Raw genomic sequence first — 20,388 nt, forward strand, 5'->3', positions numbered from 1 at the left:
GCCTATTGACCTTTTCAAAGAATTCTATAAGGTTCGTGAGGCAAGACTTACCCTTACAGAAGCCATGCTGACTCTCCCTCAGCAAGGCCTGTTCATCTATGTGTTTTGAGATCCTATCTTTGATGAGGCATTCCACCATCTTACCCAGTATGGATGTTAGGCTGACCGGCCTATAGTTTCCCGGGTCCCCCCTCTTTCCCTTTTTAAAAATAGGCGTGACATTTGCTATCCTCCAATCTTCTGGCACCATGGCCGTTTTGAGGGACAAGTTGCATACCTTAGTCAAGAGATCTGCAACTTCATTCTTCAATTCCTTAATAATTCTTGGGTGGATGCCATCAGGGCCCGGTGACTTATTGATCTTTAATTTATCAATGAGGTCTGAAACATCTTCTCTTTTAACCTCTATCTGACTTAACTCCTCGGTCAGGAGGGGCCGTTCGGGCAGCGGTATCTGCCCGAGGTCTTCAGCCGTGAAGACAGATGCAAAGAACTCATTTAATTTCTCTGCCATCTCTAAGTTGCCTTTTATCTCCCCTTTACCTCCCTCACCATCCAGAGGGCCAACCGCTTCTCTGGCGGGTTTCCTGCTTCTAACATATTTGAAGAAGCTTTTATTATTCCCCTTAATGTTGCTGGCCATGCGTTCCTCATAGTCTTGCTTGGCCTCCCGTATCACCTTCTTACATTTCTTTTGCCACAGTTTATGTCCCTTTTTATTCTCCTCATTAGGGCAAGACTTCCATTTATGGAAGGAAGCTTCCTTGCCCTTCACAGCCTCTCTAACTTGGCTGGTTAGCCATGCGGGCACTCTCCTGGATTTAGTGGAACCCTTCTTTCTTTGCGGTATACACCTCTGCTGGGCCTCTATTACTGTTGTTTTAAGCAGCCTCCATGCACTCTGGAGAGATTGGACTCTTTTTACCCTCCCTTTCAACCTCCTCCTAACCAGCCTCCTCATCTGGGGGAAGTCCGCCCGTCGGAAGTCAAGGGTTTTTGTTAGAGATTTGCCTGGTATTCTTCCCCCAACGTGCACGTCAAAACGGATCGTAGCATGATCACTGTTCCCCAATGGCTCAGTAACGTTTACATCTCTAACCAGGTCCTGCGTACCGCACAATATTAAATCCAGAGTCACCTGTCCTCTGGTGGGCTCCGTGACTAGCTGCTCTAAGCCACAGTCATTTAGCATGTCAAGAAATCCGGTTTCCTTATCGTGACCAGAACACAAATTGACCCAGTCAATATGAGGATAATTGAAGTCCCCCATGATTACAACCCTGTCCCTCCTTGTCACCTCCCTGATCTGTTTCCTCATTTCAAGGTCCCCATCCGATTTCTGGTCTGGAGGACGATAGCACGCCCCCAGTATTACATCTCTGCACAAGCCTGGTAATTTAACCCACAGAGATTCTACAGTGGAGTCGGACCCACCTTCAATCTCTACTTTGCTGGATTCTATCCCTTCCTTAACATAAAGGGCCACCCCACCTCCAACACGCCCCTGCCTGTCCCTCCTGTAGAGTTTATAGCCTGGGATTGTGGTATCCCACTGATTCTCCGCATTCCACCAGGTTTCCGTTATGCCCACTATGTCAATGTTTTCCCTTGTCACCAGACATTCCAGTTCTCCCACCTTTGCTCGTAGACTTCGGGCATTCGCATAAAAGCATTTGTACACGGAATGCCTCAGGATGGGCTGCTTATTCGCTCCTTTGTCCCCGCATCCTCTCAGTGTGCCAAACCGTCTATCACATCCCATCACGCTACCTTGCCCAATTTCTTCTCCTACCCTGCCTTTGTCTTGTTGTTCTCTAACCTCCCCATCCTCATCCCATAGGGATGAGGAGTCCCGAACCGGATGCTCCTCGGCTCCTGTCGGCCTTCCCCCAGGGATCAGTTTAAAAGCTGCTCTGCCACCTTTTTAATGTTATGTTTTAATGTTAGTGTCCCTGGAATAGATGACCATTGTATAGTGAGAGTATGCTGTATGTTGTTTTGAGATCCTTGGAGGAAGAGCAGAAACAATCCTGGCAGAGGGAGAACAGTTCAGCCACAAACTACACACTTGCCCTTTACGTAGAAAACAACACTGTTTGATATTCCATTTATAACTCGCCTGCCATTCCCTTCAAAGAGCCCTATTGTTGTGAGGAAATGGCTTCCCCTTTGCAGCTGTGGCCCAGAGCCGCGTCCAGGATCATAGCAGGAAAAGGACTAGCAACTCAAGGTGCACACGCATTCCACTATCGCCTCTCTCAACAGGTTTTGCTTGTTTTGTTTCAGAAGGCTGACAAAGCTGTTGGGGTTTGCTCCCTGGGTGTACGCACTTCCCCTTTAGCCTCAGCATTTCTCTCAAACTTCTTTCAGCTTTCTTAAAAACTGTTGTCTGTCTTCAGACTTGGCTTTTCTTGAACAACCAAAACGCAACTCAATGACGTTTCCACATTCAGTGGCGTAGCTAGAGGGGGGTGCAAAGCACTAAGGGGCCCCTCCCTTTCCCTTTGAAGCCTTGTCTGCCCATGCGCTCCATCCTGCATTAGCCTCTGTTTTGCTCCCACTGCCCGGAATGGCTCCGAAGGCGAGAAGGAGGGGCCCCTTGCATGCTGGGCAGTGGAGCTCCCTGCAAGACTTAGTGCTTTGCACCCCCTCTAGCTATGCCACTGTTCATATCCAAATCCGCTGTTTCAGCTCAGCAAGCACCAGCAAGTACTAGGCCTCTTTTTTTTTCCCCTTTTGAAAAAAAACAACACATAAAAAATAAAAACATTTCAGTACAAGGAAGAAACACTGTATGTCACTTGGCATAATCACCATGACACCATGATATCACCACATTCTTTGCCTATTACACAGTGCAAAAAAAATTGGAAGTGTTTTGGTTGGTGATCTCAGAGACTCTAATTAGATGCTCCCAGTACAGCTATTTTAACCGGGGCCACAATGTACTTTTCAGAAATGTTCCAAACCCAGAGATAAAAAATGAAGTTCTATTGAAGACCAGCTACCCTGTTTCTCCAAGTTCCTTGTTACTATTTGATTTCAAAGTTACAGTAAATGAAACAGCAGCACTATTATAATAATCAAAAAGCAACTCCCAGACCTGTTAAAAAGGTCTTTTATCTTTGAGAGACAAACAGGCTAAGTATTCACCATGGTAGAGCTTCAGCTGAACAAGGGACCCTAGTACGTGTAAAAAAAACACCTTTTTTCCCTGGCACCAGTGCGAACATGGAAGTGCTGATGCTGCTGTCATCACCCCACGCCCCTAAGAGGACAGCAACCAGGCTTCCCTGACTGGGGCATCATGACACCCAAGTTTGGGAAGATTTGCCCTACTGAGCTCCAAAGGCATTTTGAAATAAGGTCCACAGGTCTCACCAGAAAGAAGCAGTTCTCAACTCAAAGGGGAGAGAATTCCATAGGACAGGCGCCACTGCCGAGAAAGCCCTATCTCTGGCCACTATCTCCCTAACAAGTTGCAGACCTCCCATTATGTCTGATGGGGCAAATGCCCCAGGCACGAGCCTATAGGACCCTGCAGAAGCCTCTCTGAGCCTCTCTGAGGCTCCGGACAGGGACGGAAACTGTGCTTCCGGTTTCCCGTAAACCCAGTTTATAGTGTTGGGAAAGCCTCAGGGAGTTTCCCCGATGCAGGCTCAGGTTGTGCGAGGCTCCGTGAGCCCCAGGTGAGTGGAGGAGCAGATTTCTGGGTAAGGAGGTGGCAACAGCCTGCAGGGGGTGCCATTGCAGATTTTTGCCTCAGGGTGAGGGGCTGGGGAGGTCCGCCACTGTTCCTAACCTCTCTCAATGGCAGAACATCCAAAGGGGCTATAATAGTGTTAATGATTTCCACCCCAATGTAGTGAATTATTGGTGGCAGTAGCACTGACAGCAACGTCAGAGGTTGAAAAATTAATACAAGAAATCCATTTTTCCCCTTTCACACAGTGGTTCCCTAACTTACCTGGGCCATGATGACTCTGAAGCCACCACAGCCAGCACCACCATCATGGACCTCATAAAATCTCACAAGAACCCAATATGGCAGTGCCCCAGTCTCACAACATTTCATGAGATTCAAGATGGTGGCACTCATGTGAAATTTGGGTGCCTCCATTTTGGATCTAGCGAGATTTCACAAAAACCAAGATGGTGGCACCTGGGGGAACGGGTAGGAGAGACCACCGGGGACATTCCACAGTACCCCGTGCATCTGCAAAAATGTTCTAAGGCAGGGATGCCCAAAACTCGGCCCTGGGGCCACTTGTGGCCCTCAAGGACTCCCAATTCGGCCCTCAGAGAGCCCCCAGTCTCCAATGAGCCTTTGGCCCTCCGGAGATTTGCTAGAGCCCACAATGGCCCGATGCAATTGCTCTCAGCATGAGGGCGACTGTTTGACCTCTCCTGTGAGCTGTGGGATGAGGGCTTCCTCCACTGCTTGCTGTTTCACATCTGTGATGCAGTAGTGGCAGCAAAGGAAAGGCCAGCCTTGGTTTATTCATGAACTTTTATAGGCCTTGAGCTATTAGAAGACCTTCATCCATACATATAAGTTCATCTTTAATATATTCATTTAAGTAAACTTATGTAAATTTATTCACATTTTAAATGTAAATTAATTCTTTTTTTCCCTGGCCCCCGACACAGTGTCAGAGAGATGATGTGACCCTCCTGCCAAAAACCTTTGGACACCCCTGTTCTAAGCTGTCACCACACACACTTTGAGAACTCCTGCTTTAGGGTAATTTGACTTTTGCACAAATTCACAAATAATTGAATAAATATTCCTAATACAGTGTGCAACACTTAACAACAGGGATACATTCTCCAATCCTTGTTGTTATGCAATTAAGTCATTAAGCGAACATTCACTCCAATTTAGTGCCTGTGTTGTGTAAACACTCCCTGCCAGACGCTCGCTGCAAGACTACTGGAGATCAATTGCCTCTTCTTTGCATTAAGAGTGTCTTCTCTGTTGTGTAAACAGACGTTCTGCTGCAGGCTACGGGAGACCTGACTGCCTCGTTAAGAGCCTCTTTGTGGTGCTTTGACCACATACAGTCGTATATTCGGTCTGTCGATAAGCAGAACGGCATTAAGTGACGCATGCCTGTTATGGCAAGGTAGAGATAGCTACTCCAAAATAAGAATATGAGCATGAACTCAATAGAATCCTAAAGTTAGCTCTAGATTGTATTTGTGCAGAATATTAAAATTTCAATAGATATTAACAGCTGAGTTCTGCCTCATAATTCTGATTTTTCATTCATTAGTATAAATAACAACTATCCTGTTGTGGGTTGTCAGCAGTATTTCTAATATGCTACAGCAGTTAAATCAGCACGATCTTTGCAACTATTTCAAAAGCACCACAGCACATTCAAGGGTATTTATTGCATTGTAAATGTATATTAGTTTAACCATCATTCCATTATGTGGGTGCCACCACAGATTAAGACCAGCCCCATTCCCTTAACAACTTCACCGGAGTGGCAAAGAACCTGGAGGAATGCATACCCAAGGAAATAGTATCCACCAGGATTGCCAGTGGAAAGGGAATGAGTTTATGTATACAGCGTAGGAATGTCCTAAAACATCTTATGGTTTGCCAAAGGAGTCATAAGACAGGAAATCAAGGTTTTACACCTTGAGCCTTCTCTGAAGTGAACTTGGTTACCTAAAGTATTCAACAAGTTGTTTAAAACTGAATTTAGACCAAATCTACTTTGAACACTTTAGGTAACCAAGTTCACTTCAAAGAAGGTTCAAGGTGTAAAACTCTGAAGCCTGCCCAAAGGTTACCTCTCTGACCACCGAATGGCCATTCACCACAAGATGCCGTTGGGGAACCATGAATCACCTTCAACTTTTTGAAAGTTTATATTTAGGCAGTTTTTGATGCGGTCTTCTTTCAACTTACTTGGTGTTTCGAAAGAAAGAAAGAAAGAAAGAAAGAAAGAAAGAAAGAAAGAAAGAAAGAAAGAAAGAAAGAAAGAAAGAAAGAAAGAAAGAAAGAAAGAAAGAAAGAAACCCACTGTATTGCTTTATTACCGTCTTCCGCGAAATCTAGATTTTAAAGTCTAGATTAATGCATGAAAAGTGAATATTCGTAATCTAATATTAATTTACTCTGCACGAGAAAGGTCAAAGCTATTAAACTGAACACTATAAATTTCCTCATGGTTTCAGTACAGCAAGCCAATGAGTGATAGGACAACAGGCAGCGGGTGGTCTAGCTTTAAATTAAGATTTTAAGTGCCTGTTCAGAATAGCAGCTTTCTTCAATTTCAATGCATATAAGTGCCTACCTATGGCTTGACGGATTTTGAACTAGCTGATTTTATTGAACACCAACAAATCTGGAACCATACGGTATGCAGGCAATTACATCAAGGATTCCTACCTCCAAAAGGTATATAGCTAATAACTAAGGATGATCCTTTAATGGGCACAGAAAGTTAAATAAGAGCCCAATCCTATCCTTTCCCACTTTAGAAGACATGCCAAAAATGGGCACACTGTATCCAGCAGGGGTGTGTGTGGATCAGGAAGTTTCAGAGGCAAAAGGGGATTTAAATTCCCTTACACATCTATAAGCCTTCTGCTCTGCAATGGGTCTACTCAGACCTGCACTAGCTATTACTCTAGCACAAATTCAAGAATAGAAAGGGGGCAGGGAGGTTGCAGGAAAGGGGGATAGGATCCAGTGTGCACTATCACTGCTGGATCCATTCACTCCCACATCATCCCTGCCCCCATACTACCCACACTCCCCCACACTCCCGCTTGCTTCTCCCTCTGATTTACTTGCTCCAGCAGACAGCAGGAGAGACAACAATGCTAGTTCCGCCAGCACGAAAGCCCAGTCAAATTGGGCTGTTAAGAGACCTGCTAACTGGATAAAGAGGCACATTTCAAGTGATGCTTCTCTTACATTTAGCAGGGGGAGAGTAACTAACCCTATTCACTTCAGGACAGAGTCTTTTCTGTCCTGAAAAGACAGAGGGATAACCCTGATTGCTGATGTTCTTCTGCTTCTTTTCAGAATATGAACCATTTTGGGACACAGAGCCATTTATTTTGTTGAAAAGCAGCTTATACATATTCAGTGGCATAGCTAGAGGGGGTGCAAAGTGCTACATTTTGCAGGAAGCCTCACCATGGCATGCAGCTGACCTCTCTCCCTCCCTCCCAAGGGAGGGCACCAGGATGAGGTCTCTTGTTATCAGGTTTGCTCCCTGGGGCATTTGGTGGGCCGCTGTGAGATACAGGAAGCTGGACTAGATGGGCCTATGGCCTGATCCAGTGGGGCTGTTCTTATGTCCCTTCAGAGCCATTCCAGGTGGGGGATGGTTGGCCCAGGTGGCCCAGAATGGTTCTGAGGGGGAGGGACTGCTTGCATGCTGTGGTGAGGATCCCTGCTAAACTTATTGCTTTGCACCCCCTATAGCTACACCACTGTAAATATATAATAATAAATGAGTATTGATGCCTGATGCCTGTTAGTTACTAAAACATTTGATATCTATCTGCCATGATTTGTGCAGTATTCTGGAGAGGGGCAGTAAGGCAGTTGACTATGGCCAGCCAAGAGCACAGAAAGCCAAGTGTTGCAACTGGCTGGAATGGAACAGCCTTTGGGAGAATGCTGCTAAAGTTGCATTGAAGGACTGATACCACTTTACAGACCAGCACTACCTGTCTGAGTGCTGGCCTGGTCCTTTATACTCAGTGCATCTATTTATAAGTATATCACAAAAACACACCATAAGTTTCCACTGTCGTCTTCCCAGAAGGAAACTGACCCTAAAAGACGGCTTCCCTCAAACGTCCTACCACTCAGGGAAAGGGAGAACATAAAACAATATATTGCTGACAGCTGACTAAGTATACGCCATCACAGTTATCTAGTCTCATTGCTATCTGGTCATTCACACTCCTGCTAAAGTAAACCCAGAGGAGATAAGTATCAGTAACTTATGAAAAATGCCATTGCAGTACACTGCAAAGTCAAACAGTCTCATGGAATGAAAGGCTCAGGACGCAACACAGCATGCAATGATTGTGGGCTTGAGTGAACATACACTAAGCTTTCTGTACTGTAATAGTCTGAAACATTCATTCTGACCCGGGGACCAGAAATAAATTGCCTTAGCAATACAAACAACCAGCTAAGCAATTAGGGAGAGGTTTTTTCTGGAGAGCACACTGATAGCATCACTAAATGTATTGTTGAGTAATGGGATGCAGGCAAAGGGGATCCTGAAACAGACATTTTCATCTCAAGTGTACAATAACTTAAGAACATAAGAACAGCCCCACTGGATTAGGCCATAGGCCCATCTAGTCCAGCTTCCTGTATCTCACAGTGGCCCCACCAAATGCCCCAGGGAGCACACCTGATAACAAGAGACCTCATCCTGGTGCCCTCTCCTGCATCTGGCATTCTGACATAGCCCATTTCTAAAATCAGGAGGTTGCACATACACAACACGGCTTGTAACTCGTTATGGATTTTTCCTCCAGAAACTTGTCCAATCCCCTTTTAAAGGCATCCAGGCCCGATGCCGTCACCACATCCTGTGGCAAGGAGTTCCACAGACCAACCACAGAATAAATATTTTCTTTTGTCTGTCCTAACTCTCCCAACACTCAATTTTAGTGGATGTCCCCTAACTGCTCTGTCACATCATGAATGCATGAACTGCACTCACCATTTGTTTGACAAAGAAAGTTGAAGAAAGCAACTTTTTGCCCTACTCTTGGTGGCAAAACTCTAAATGCGTAAATCAAGCACACACTTATTAACATATAAAAGACCCCATATAATGAACTCATAACAGTAGCCTGGTTACTTTCAAATTGGACTCCAGTTTATTTGCTTACTTTTATGTAAAGAAGGCTACATGTATAAACCTGCTTAGTAACTGTAACAGTTAAATTCTTCTCTAAAAGAAAAATTAAAAAAACCACTGAATAAACAGGTATGGAGTATAGTATCACATGAAATAAATATCAAACTTCTAAATTCAAAGAAACCCTAATATCTTTTGTATATTATAAATTTAGATAAAGATAAATATCTTTATCTAAAGATAAAGATAAATATAAATTTAAGGCAGAAAACGCATGTCCTGAAAAACTTGTAGTATTTAAAAAGATACGATCTAGGATTTGTCTAGCCTTATAGTTATTGAGTCAGTACTACCCAAATGTCATCCAGTAACGATTACAAGACTCCAGCAATACATTCATCACAAACTCTTTTTTCCCATTTTTACACCAGCTTTTTAGATACCGCAGTCGAACCACCACTACCTTGGTCTCTACTCTAAATCCTTTGGAGAGCAGGCATAGCACAGTGACAAAGGGAATGAAAGGTTAAGCTGAAGGATCTTGGCTCTTCACCCTGACTCTGACCGAAAGACTGGTGCAGTCTGATCTGGTTGACTCAGTGGAGATTGTGTTGCCTCATTTCTACAACCTTTGTTTTTGGAAACCTTCTGGGTAATCTAGGGCTCCCATCGCGTGTGTGAGAGAGAGAGGGAAGATCTTAAAGGCAGTCCCCGCCTGTGTTTAGCTTTAGTGGCGGCAGCAATTGCTAGCGTTGTATTCCAGAGAAAAGTGAGCTATAGGGAGGGAGGAGGGTGCTGGGAGTAGGGAATACATATAATTTCTGGTATCATGTGCCATTGATGACGAATCTTATATTAACTCCTTAACAGTTGAATTTAATGAAAATCTATTTACTGTTTTAAAAATTCAATCCACTTTGGTTTTGTGATTTTGATGCCTGTACAATTTACCTATTGCTATTTGAAAAGGTCTTCATTAGCTTTCCCTTTTCCAGTTAATAATAAATTACATACTTTCAGACAATCTTTTTCTCAGATGGCCATTAACGAGTGTCCCTACAGGACAGTATTATTTTATCATTTATCAGATCTTTATAAGTACAGTATGCAGACTCTACACTTCCCACATCTTAAGCAGCCCAGGCTGTGTTGCTGACTCCAAAAGAGGTGGCTCCGGAGGCCTCACTATTCAATGTCTTCTTCAACTGAGTGTTCGCCCTGGGATTAGTTCAAGGTTGAAGAGAGACAAAGTGCAATTAGTTATTGCAGTGCTTCTCAAACTGTGAGTCAGGACTCACTAGGTGGGTCACGAGCCAATTTCAGGTGGTTCCCCATTCATTTCAATATTTTATTTTTAATATATTAGTATGTGACTGCATTTGGGGAAATTGTATTTTTAACAAGCTACTATGTACGTATATTCTTTTAACAATGATAGTCAATGGGACTTACTCCTGGGTAAGTGTGGATAGGACTGCAGCCTAGGTTTTTTAAAAATGTTCCTGCTTGATGATGTCACTTCTGATCATGACATTTCTTCCAGTGGGTCCTGACAGATTCTCATTCTAAAAAGTGGGTCCTGGTGCTAACCACTAGTGGTTCTAGTGTGAGAACCACTGAGTTATTGACTATCTATGGCAAGGATTTTATTGATGTTTACTCTGAATGCTTTGGATGGAAAATTTGCTGCAAATGCCAAAACCTGGCCTTTGTAAATATTAGTGCACGTGTGTTTCACTCATGCTATTGGGGAACAGACTTGGTACCAGAGGGCAGTTTGCAAGAGCTAGCCTTGGAACAACAGAATTCTTACTCTGAGCCACCCTACTTGTGTATGAGACTTGGGTCTAGAACCGAAGTTGTACATCCCAAGAGTTAAAGCAAACAAACAAAACAGCATCAGTTCTCTTTTCCAAACAAAAGGATTCTGCACGGGGAGGAATTTGGCTTCAAAGATCCAAGTCCTCAAAACTCAGTCTTCTCCCACCCCCTTGCCAAGGTTCTTTTCTCACCAAAAGGAACACTGGGGGTTATGAATCTTTCATGGCTCTTCTTTTGTGGTGACAATATTACACACCTACCTGACAACAGGATTTTAAGGATTACTGAAGTACATGCGAACACCAGCACATCCACATATATATAAAGAGGGGATACATCCCTGTTGCAAAACAAGGGCATGACAGGGTCCCACACGCTCCCTTGTGGGGTGGAGTTATACCCATAACTTTGCACCATGAGCTGAAACAGTATTAACACACAGTATTAACACTGAGTTCTTATGTTCACATGCTCAAACTACAGTTAAGAACTTAAGAACATAAGAACAGCCCCACTGGATCAGGCCATAGGCCCATCTAGTCCAGCTTCCTGTATCTCACAGCGGCCCACCAAATGCCCCAGGGAGCACACCAGACAACAAGAGACCTGCAAGGCTTCCTGGGAATTGTAGTTAAGAACATAAGAACAGCCCCACTGGATCAGGCCATAGGCTCATCTAGTCCAGCTTCCTGTATCTCACAGCGGCCCACCAAATGCCCCAGGGAGCACACCAGATAACAAGAGACCTGCAAGGCTTCCTGGGAATTGTAGTTAAGAACATAAGAACAGCCCCACTGGATCAGGCCATAGGCCCACCTAGTCCAGCTTCCTGTATCTCACAGCGGCCCACCAAATGCCCCAGGGAGCACACCAGACAACAAGAGACCTGCAAGGCTTCCTGGGAATTGTAGTTAAGAACATAAGAACAGCCCCACTGGATCAGGCCATAGGCCCATCTAGTCCAGCTTCCTGTATCTCACAGCGGCCCACCAAATGCCCCAGGGAGCACACCAGACAACAAGAGACCTGCAAGCCTTCCTGGGAATTGTAGTTAAGAACATAAGAACAGCCCCACTGGATCAGGCCATAGGCCCATCTAGTCCAGCTTCCTGTATCTCACAGCGGCCCACCAAATGCCCCAGGGAGCACACCAGATAACAAGAGACCTCATCCTGGTGCCCTCCCTTGCGCTGGCATTCTGACATAGCCCATTTCTAAAATCAGGAGGTTGCGCATACACATCATGGCTTGTACCCCATAATGGATTTTTCCTCCAGAAACTTGTCCAATCCCCTTTTAAAGGCGTCTAGGCTAGACGCCAGCACCACATCCTGCAGCAAGGAGTTTCACAGACTGACCACACGCTGAGTAAAGAAATATTTTCTTTTTTCCTAACCCTCCAAGAATTGTCTCTTCCTGCTGCCATTTCCATCATGCAGCAGCAGAACCAACGCAGCAATGCCCTCTCCATCAGTCTGGCAAAGACTAGTAAGCTACTGTAACTACATCACTTACGTTTCCCCTTAACATTACCTGCTTTCATTTACCTTCCCTTTCTCTACTGTCTTTCAGTCCCTTGTGTTTCTCTGAAGACTGTGAGCCCACTGGGAGCAGGACCATTTCCTCATTCCTTTTTTTTTTAACGTAATCCACTCTGAAAACTTTATTGAAAAGCAGTACAGTGGACCCTCCACATCTGTGGGTCCTGTATCCATAGATTTAACTATATGTGGATAAAGAGGGTCCATATGGGTACCCCCAGAGGTTTCCCGCAATTACTTACCTGGAATCTCTGGAGGCCTTTCCTGGACTGAACCAGCCCAGCAACCCGTTCTATTGGCCTCTGCAAACTCAGAATAGCTTAGAATGGCCTGAAGAAGCTTCCAGAGGCTTCTGCAGGACATTCTGAGGCCCATAGAGGCCAATAGAGTGGGTTGCTGCCTGGTAAGACCCAGGAAAGGCCTCCAGAGGCTCCAGGTAAGTAATTGTGTGAGTTTCTGAAGTGGATCCCTGCATCTGCGGAATTCCTTATCTGGGGGGGGGGGGGGAGATCTGGAACCAAACCTCCATGGTTAAGGAGGGCACATTGGATATAAATAGTCTACATAAATATATTTTTAATGTCCCATTTTAAAGCAGCAGTAGTATGCAAGACACCAAACGTTCTGGTTCTGGTGTATTTCTAAGTTTGGTTAAAAAAAAAAGAAAAAAGGATGCAATGGAACAAATTGACACTTCGTACAAAAATATGTCTGTGCTGCTATAGAGCATGATGGAACAAACCTAACCCTTGCAATATTAAATCAGACTGCCAGGATAAGCTAACTCACTTGCTATGTGAGTTATTATCTCAGAAATGCACATTTATCACAGGTGTTTTAATAGTTAATGCTTTATGCACTAAAAGTTGAAAAATAACTCTAGCAGAGGGGAGAACACCATTTTATTATGATAGAGTGCCCTCTAATGGTCAAATGTTGCAATCTAGGACAGTAGCTATGTTTTGGTCAACCAATGGGGGGAGGGGAAGAGAGAGAGAGAGAGAGAGAGAGAGAGAGAGAGAATGAGGACCCAATCCTATCCAACTTTCTAGCACCAGTCCAGCCACAATGCAGCCCCAAGGTAAGGGAACAAATATTCCCATACCTTGAGGAGGACTCTGTGACTGCCTCCCCACCACGGGATGCAGTGCATGCCCCACTGGTACGGCTGCACTGGCACTGGAAAATTGGATAGGATTTGGTTCTGAATAAGTATTGGATACACAAAATTTTTCCAATTATTTTTGTGAATATTTCTGGACTGTCAAATGTATTCAGGGAATCTATCTAGAAAAGAACCTTCTCTAAACAATGAGGTGGCAGAACTCTCAGGCAGTGATCCTTGGTGTGAGCGGGGGTGTACACAAGATCATCCATATTTTCACCTACAAATCATTTCAAGATTGCATAAGTATGATTTGCAATACCTGTGTTTTGTATGGGAATGCAGCATTTTCCCCATTCTTTATCTCTCTATTATTTATTTGGGTCACCCAGTGGCGTAGCTAGAGGGGGTACAAAGCACTAAGTTGTGCAGGAAGCCTCACCACATAGTGCAAATGGCCCCTCGCCTTCAGAGCAATCCTAGCGGCAAAAGGGAAGGGGAAGAAGCCGCTTGCACACTGCGGTGTAGCCTTGATTTGCATCTTTTCCTCATCTTACATTACCGTTGCACAAATGTGTACTGAAAAAAACACTGCTAAAAGTAACCTTGATGTGACTGAAAGCACGATTCAATCAGAATTTTTCTTATTGAGATACAAATGTGCTCCTGAATATTGACAAAATAATCTTGAATTAATTATATATATTACAATCAAGCCTGTTTTATCCATGCACACAAGTGCACTTGAACCACACAAAAAGAACCTTGATGATATAAATATGATCAGAACAAAATTGCTTTTTTAAATGAATGAATACATATTAATTCAAATTGTGTGAGTAGGGGGTGGAAGAAATGAATAAACAGAATGAACCGAAAGTTGTAATGAATTGTACTTGCAGTTCTCTGTGCAAAATCTGGAACGGAGAATTCCTAATACATCAATTCCACTTTTGAAATATGACCAGGTAAATGACCAGACAAATTATGTACATATGGGACATAAAAAAATTAGCTTCAGAGCCTGTTCCTTTTGGGTTACAGTTGTGATTTATTTCAGGCCCCTCCTTATTTATTTCGGGACCCATTCAAAGCCTAATTGGGACATTATGTTTTATTTCTTAATTTTTGGACAAATTCATTTTTACTTCTATTTTATTTCATGTTGGTGGCAGCTGATGCTCCAACATATAACTATCTCTTAATAAACCCTCTTGACCACCTGCAGCCATTACATATACATACACGAGTGTTTTCTCAATTTTGATGATGATTAGAGTCGTGAGTAGCTTTTTTTAAAGCTTTTCTTCTCAGGCACACTGACCTCTATGCTCTTTGCCTGTTGTAATGTCACCTACGGTTTTTGAGAGACTCATCCGGGTTCTGTGGTTCTGTTTCTAGGGTCGCTGTCTATAGTAAGAAATAGTTTCTCTTCCTCCGCCAACAGAGCTGCAAAAGGGGAGTTGCCGGTGGAGGAGAAGAGACAGATAGTTTGTTACTACAGACAGTTACAGAAACAGGGCCATAGAAACCAGAAGGGATTTTCAACCACTGTGCTCCAACTCCTGTGGCACATCTTCAGACCTTTCATGGTACACCAATGCGCCAACTGTACATTTGTGGCACACCTGTTGAAAAATCGCTGGTCTAGAATGGGGGTGGGCAAACCCTGGCCTGCAGGCCATTTGCAGCTCGTGGGGACCCCCAATTTGGCCCGCAGAGAATTCCCATTCTCCAAAGAGCCTGTGGCCCATCGGAGACTGCTGGAGCATTGCGACCACTGCCGTAATTGTCAGACGCAAGTTGTGGGCTGAGTTAGAGCAAGACCTTTTATAGACCTTGAACTCATGCGAGACCTTTCTATGCAAGAGGCATGTGGCAAACAGTTCACAGTTCTCATGTACTTCTACATGCCTGTATTATAGTTCTCGTGTATATTATAAATAAGCTCAGTAAAATTAATTCATTAAGTTCCATCTCTAATGTGTTAATTTAAGTACATTTATTCAAACTTGAAATGTAAATCAATTCTCCCCCCCCCCCAGCCCCTGACAGTGTCAGAGAGATGATGTGATCCTCCTGCCAAAATGTTTGCCCACCCCGGGTCTAGAATATGGTCAACCAATGCAGGGTCTATTCACTGGTCAACAAATAATACTTTACAGTTGATAGAAGCTTCACCTCTATGTTCAACTAATATTTGCTGCTCAATATTCTTTATCATCTTCTGCAGATATTACATCATCATCATCATTCCACTTACTGTGACACATCAGAGACTGAGGGCAGGGGTGCCTCTTCGGAGATGAGGTCTATGTCTTCAGTTAAGCTGTTGGCTCTTGACATTTCACCGCTGTTCCCTTCCAGACGCTTTTTTACTAAACAAAGAATTTAAAAACACAGCGTGTTAGATGGAAAATAAGGATTTGTATTGCCCAAAGCCTCCCATTAATATGACAGCAATAACCTTTTAATGCATTTGTCCTGCAAACAATGTTGGCTGAATACATCCATCTGTTGTTGCACTTTATCTTCTCTGAGACTGTGTAAAGGCAGAAGCTCTAAAATGTACACAGGGTTTTTTGATCTACAAGACCGACCTATTCCTTTCAGTAAGGAAGGGGGTGAACTTGAACACAGCAGTAAAGGAATGTACACAAACAAATACATACATCAGGTTTCTCCACTAAATCAGTAGGACTGCATGAGCATGAGATCTGTGCACAAAGTTAGTAGTTGTTCTTTTTTAAATTTTGTACATCATTTCAGTAGCACTACCTGAGGAAACAGCATGGAGAAACAACAAAATGACAAGGGAAATATTTATACGAGATACTAGTAAATGGCCCTGTGTTTGTGCATGCACATACATAAACAGAGTTTGCATACTGCACAAACAGAAGTGTAGAGATTACATAGTGGCTTTGTGCATCTGACACACACAGCCACATCACAAAACACCAGCAGTTCTTGATGCACCCAAAACAAGCTAGATTGGCCAATGAGAAAATCAGGTCAACAATCCAGAAAATTCACAACAATATTTTGGATTAAAAATAGATCCCATTTTAGGACCACATCGCTATCCAGAGTTCTAAAGTGCTGTCTGGTACTTATACAACAATGCAAAGGCAAACTAAATGTTATATTTACATTCCTGGTTTGGAACTTGCAGTTTAATTTTCTTGTAAAAGCAGACATGGGGAGAGAGCTAATCCTCACACCAGCAATGCAGCCCTTTTCCTCTGCACTGTAGTTCTGATCTAAATTTCCAGAAATTATCTATTACTGCCTAGAAAACTTATCGGCACAAAAACATTGTCCTGTAAGTTTCTGATAAATATTCCCATGCAGCATTCATAGCAACTGGGGGATTTGGATTATGGCTTAAGGCAAATATCATAGCCTCACTTCCAATCAGGGGGCCCACACGCCTGTTTTAAAAGAACATTACGCTGGGACTTCCAATCATGTATTTCCAATGTAGTATGTAGGTTGGTTGTAAGATCTGCTGTCATCTCTGCATGGAATTAACTGGGTGTTCTGGGTACATAAGAACATAAGAACATAAGAACAGCCCCACTGGATCAGGCCAGAGGCCCATCTAGTCCAGCTTCCTGTATCTCACAGCGGCCCACCAAATGCCCCAGGGAGCACACCAGATAACATGAGACCTCATCCTGGTGCCCTCCCTTGCATCTGGCATTCTGACATAACCCATTTCAAAAATCAGGAGGTTGCGCATACACATCATGGCTTGTACCCCATAATGGATTTTTCCTCCAGAAACTTGTCCAATCCCCTTTTAAAGGCGTCCAGGCTAGACGCCATCACCACATCCTGTGGCAAGGAGTTCCACAGACCGACCACACGCTGAGTAAAGAAATATTTTCTTTTGTCTGTTCTAACTCTCCCAACACTCAATTTTAGAGGATGTCCCCCTCAACTATGCTGCAGTACTAACACCTGAACAAGCGTCTGCAAACCAGTAGCACAGCTGGGGGAGCTCTAAATTTTGCAGGGAGCCTCACTGCACTGTGCAAACAGCCTCTCCCCCTCCCCTTCACAGCCATTCAGGGCCACTAGAGCAAAATGAAGGCAATACACCACCCCAAAATGCCCCTGTTCCACCCCAAAACACCCCCATTCTGTCCTCCCGCCACCCTCTCCTAGGCTGGTGCAAACCTACTCATTGCATTGTATGTCCAGATTTGGCATCAGAAGGCCAGTGTGTGCCCATGCACTGGCCTACCTGTCTCACAAGGAGACACAAACTTGCTTCCAGCATGCTTGTGACACTGCTGGGTCAGCGCAAGAAACTTGCACCAGCCCATCTGCAACTCTAAACTGTGCTCTCAGTCATACTGTAATGCAAGTTAAAGTACATATATAATTTCAGTATTCTTCTATCCTGCCAGAGACAATGGCATTTCTCTCTCACTCATACACAAAATATTTGCATTTATTTGCTACCAATGAAAAATCTTCAGATTATACATTAAGCTCACACCTGCCTGGCAATGCTGATAACATGACATCTCTGGAAGCATACAATACAGGTGTGCCCCATATCTGTGGGAGTTCAGAAATGGAACTGTTAAGTGAACCTGTTAACTCAGCAGTTAAGTGAACCTGTGGATACGGGCAAACACCTCCCCCCACCCTCTGGAGCCAAGGAGCTCCGCTCCCTCACCTCTGGAGGGTCCTCTGAATTCAACAGAGGCCACAGACATCCAGAGGCCAAGGACATCAGATTGAGCCGTAAGCTAAGTCACTTCCAGTTTCTCCATGAAACCGGAAGTGACTTTTTAATGCCTTGTAATGCCTTCCTGGGGAAGCCAGGCATATAAGGCTTATAAGGCTTTAAAAGTCACTTCAGGTTTCACAGAAAAACCGGAAGCAACTTTTTTTACCTCTAGGGCTCAGTCTGAGCCTGGCAGAGGCCGCAGACAGACGTCCATGTCCTCTACTGGGCTCAGAGGACCCTCCGGAGGGGAGGGGAGTGATGCTCCCCTCAACTCCAAAGGGGGTGCACAATGGGGTTCCCACAGACCTGATCGACAGATAACTGAGGGCCTAATCCTATCCAATTTTCTAGTGCCAGCGCAGTTCTGCCAATGGGACATGCACTGCATCCTGTGGTAGGGAGGCAGTCACAGAGGCCTCCTCAAGGCACGGGAACATTTCTACATTGCATTGCAGCTGCACCAGTACTGGAAAGGTGGATAGGATTGGGCGCTGAATCTGCAGATACAGGATCTGCAGATATGGGGCCCCCTGTATTCACCATTATACTGAATATTGTTATAATTTTATAGTAATACGCATTTACGCAAGAAAATCTGATGTATTTATATATTTAAGTGAATTGTGTCCCACCTTTCATTGAGTTCAAGGTGATTTACATAATAAAAGACAGTAAACAACAATTAATTTACCCTATATCTCTTGCAAACAGCAGGGGAGAATACTCAGAATCTTCCACCCTGAAATTTAGAGATGCTTCTATGGCTTTCATTACTGATAAAAAGGGCCCACCTATAGTTTGAGGATCCTATCCTATCCAGTGTTCCAGCATGATTCAGTTGCAACACCATTCTGAGGTAAGGGACTGTCCCCCAGTTTGGGTGTGGACACACTGGGTAGGATTGGGACCTGAGTCTGATAGTGAATGTGAATAACTTATTGAGATTATTTACAAGTGGTATTCAGAGATATATTGCTTCAGAACATGAAGGTTCCACATAGCTATGTACCTCAAACTAAATGTTTCTGGCAGTTAAAATGGTCCAAGGGAAGCACAATGCTTTGGTCTTAATGCAGTGTTTATTTTTTGTACTGTCAAAAATTAAGAGATTTAGGTTTGAAAAGATTTATTTTAGTTTACAAAGGGAGAGCTATCAAACAGTAGGGGAGAAGAATGAAAGAGTTTGAAAGGGTTTGGTTAGAGCAGTGGTTCTCACACATTTAGCACTGGGACCCTCTTTTTAGAATGGTATCTCTGTCAGGACCCACTGGAAGTGATGTCATGACTGGAAGTGACATCATCAAGCAGGAACATTTTTAACAATCCTACCCACACTTACCCAGGAGTAAGTCCCATTGACTATCATTGTTAAAAGAACATACATAGTAGCTTGTTACAAGTACATGCCTGTAACATTTCCCCAAATGCAGTCACGTACCATAAAGTATCAAGTCAAATAAATTAAAAATAAAATATTGAAATGAATGGGGACCCACCTGAAACTGGCTCATGACCCACCTAGTGAGTCCTGACCCACAGTTTGAGAAACACTGGGTCAGAGAAAGAGGAGGGTAAGAGGAAGGAGGGTTGCAATCAGGGAAAGAAGGAGTGGTGCTGAAGGGGTTAAACTAAATTCATTGATATTCCATGGCCCAGGGTCCACAAGAACCTAAATCCAGAGACCTTTCTGGCTTGTCTCTTTAGATCTTCATTTTGCGGGGCTCAAACTTATATATGCCATTGAATAATGAGCAATTAAAGAATAAATTTGACTCATCTTCCAGCTAAGTATGTGAGAAATTATACAATGTAAGGAGTTGATGCATCTGAAATGCATGACAGCAATATAGTCCTAAAAAGACAATGATTGACAGCCTATGTAATGATACCCATTCCAGGTGTCTATAAATACCAACCACCAACACGCAGGAAATATCAAAACGTGTGTATGATGTTCCTAGTACCTTGTGATGCAGGACAGGAAGCAGCACAGATAGATAAAGACGACCAAGAAAGTTGTTGGCCTGCACACGAGTGCCCAGAGGAAAGCAGAAGGAAAGCAAAGAATAAATCAGTTAATTAAGAGAACAAAGATGGATAGATCAGGGCCAACAGATCCTTCTGCATTCAAGAGGAAGTTTCAAAGTGTCAGAAATCCATCTGTCAAATCTAAAAAAAATAAATATGTATATTCTTATTGTCAAAAAATTAGCAGCATTCTAATCTTCAGCACTATTTTTAAACGTACAATTTAGGATACAGTCCTGCCACACGAGGCATCTTTTCTGTCCCCAAAGAGGGGCAGTCTGGTCCGAG

At 43.7% G+C, this 20,388-nt stretch overlaps 1 protein-coding gene across 2 annotated transcripts in view; it reads right to left on the reverse strand.

Moving 5' to 3' along the window:
• Positions 1-20,388, reverse strand: part of LOC136655753 (potassium voltage-gated channel subfamily KQT member 1-like) — a 288,896-nt gene that overhangs the window by 219,635 nt on the left and 48,873 nt on the right. For both annotated transcript variants that reach the window (XM_066632372.1, XM_066632373.1), the window contains exon 12: positions 15,589-15,703. In XM_066632372.1, coding sequence (XP_066488469.1) covers positions 15,589-15,703 — 115 coding nt within the window. The remainder of the gene's footprint in view (positions 1-15,588; positions 15,704-20,388) is intronic.

This window comes from Tiliqua scincoides, chromosome 6 (genome assembly GCF_035046505.1).
Source record: "Tiliqua scincoides isolate rTilSci1 chromosome 6, rTilSci1.hap2, whole genome shotgun sequence".
Classification (NCBI taxonomy): Eukaryota; Metazoa; Chordata; class Lepidosauria; order Squamata; family Scincidae; genus Tiliqua; species Tiliqua scincoides.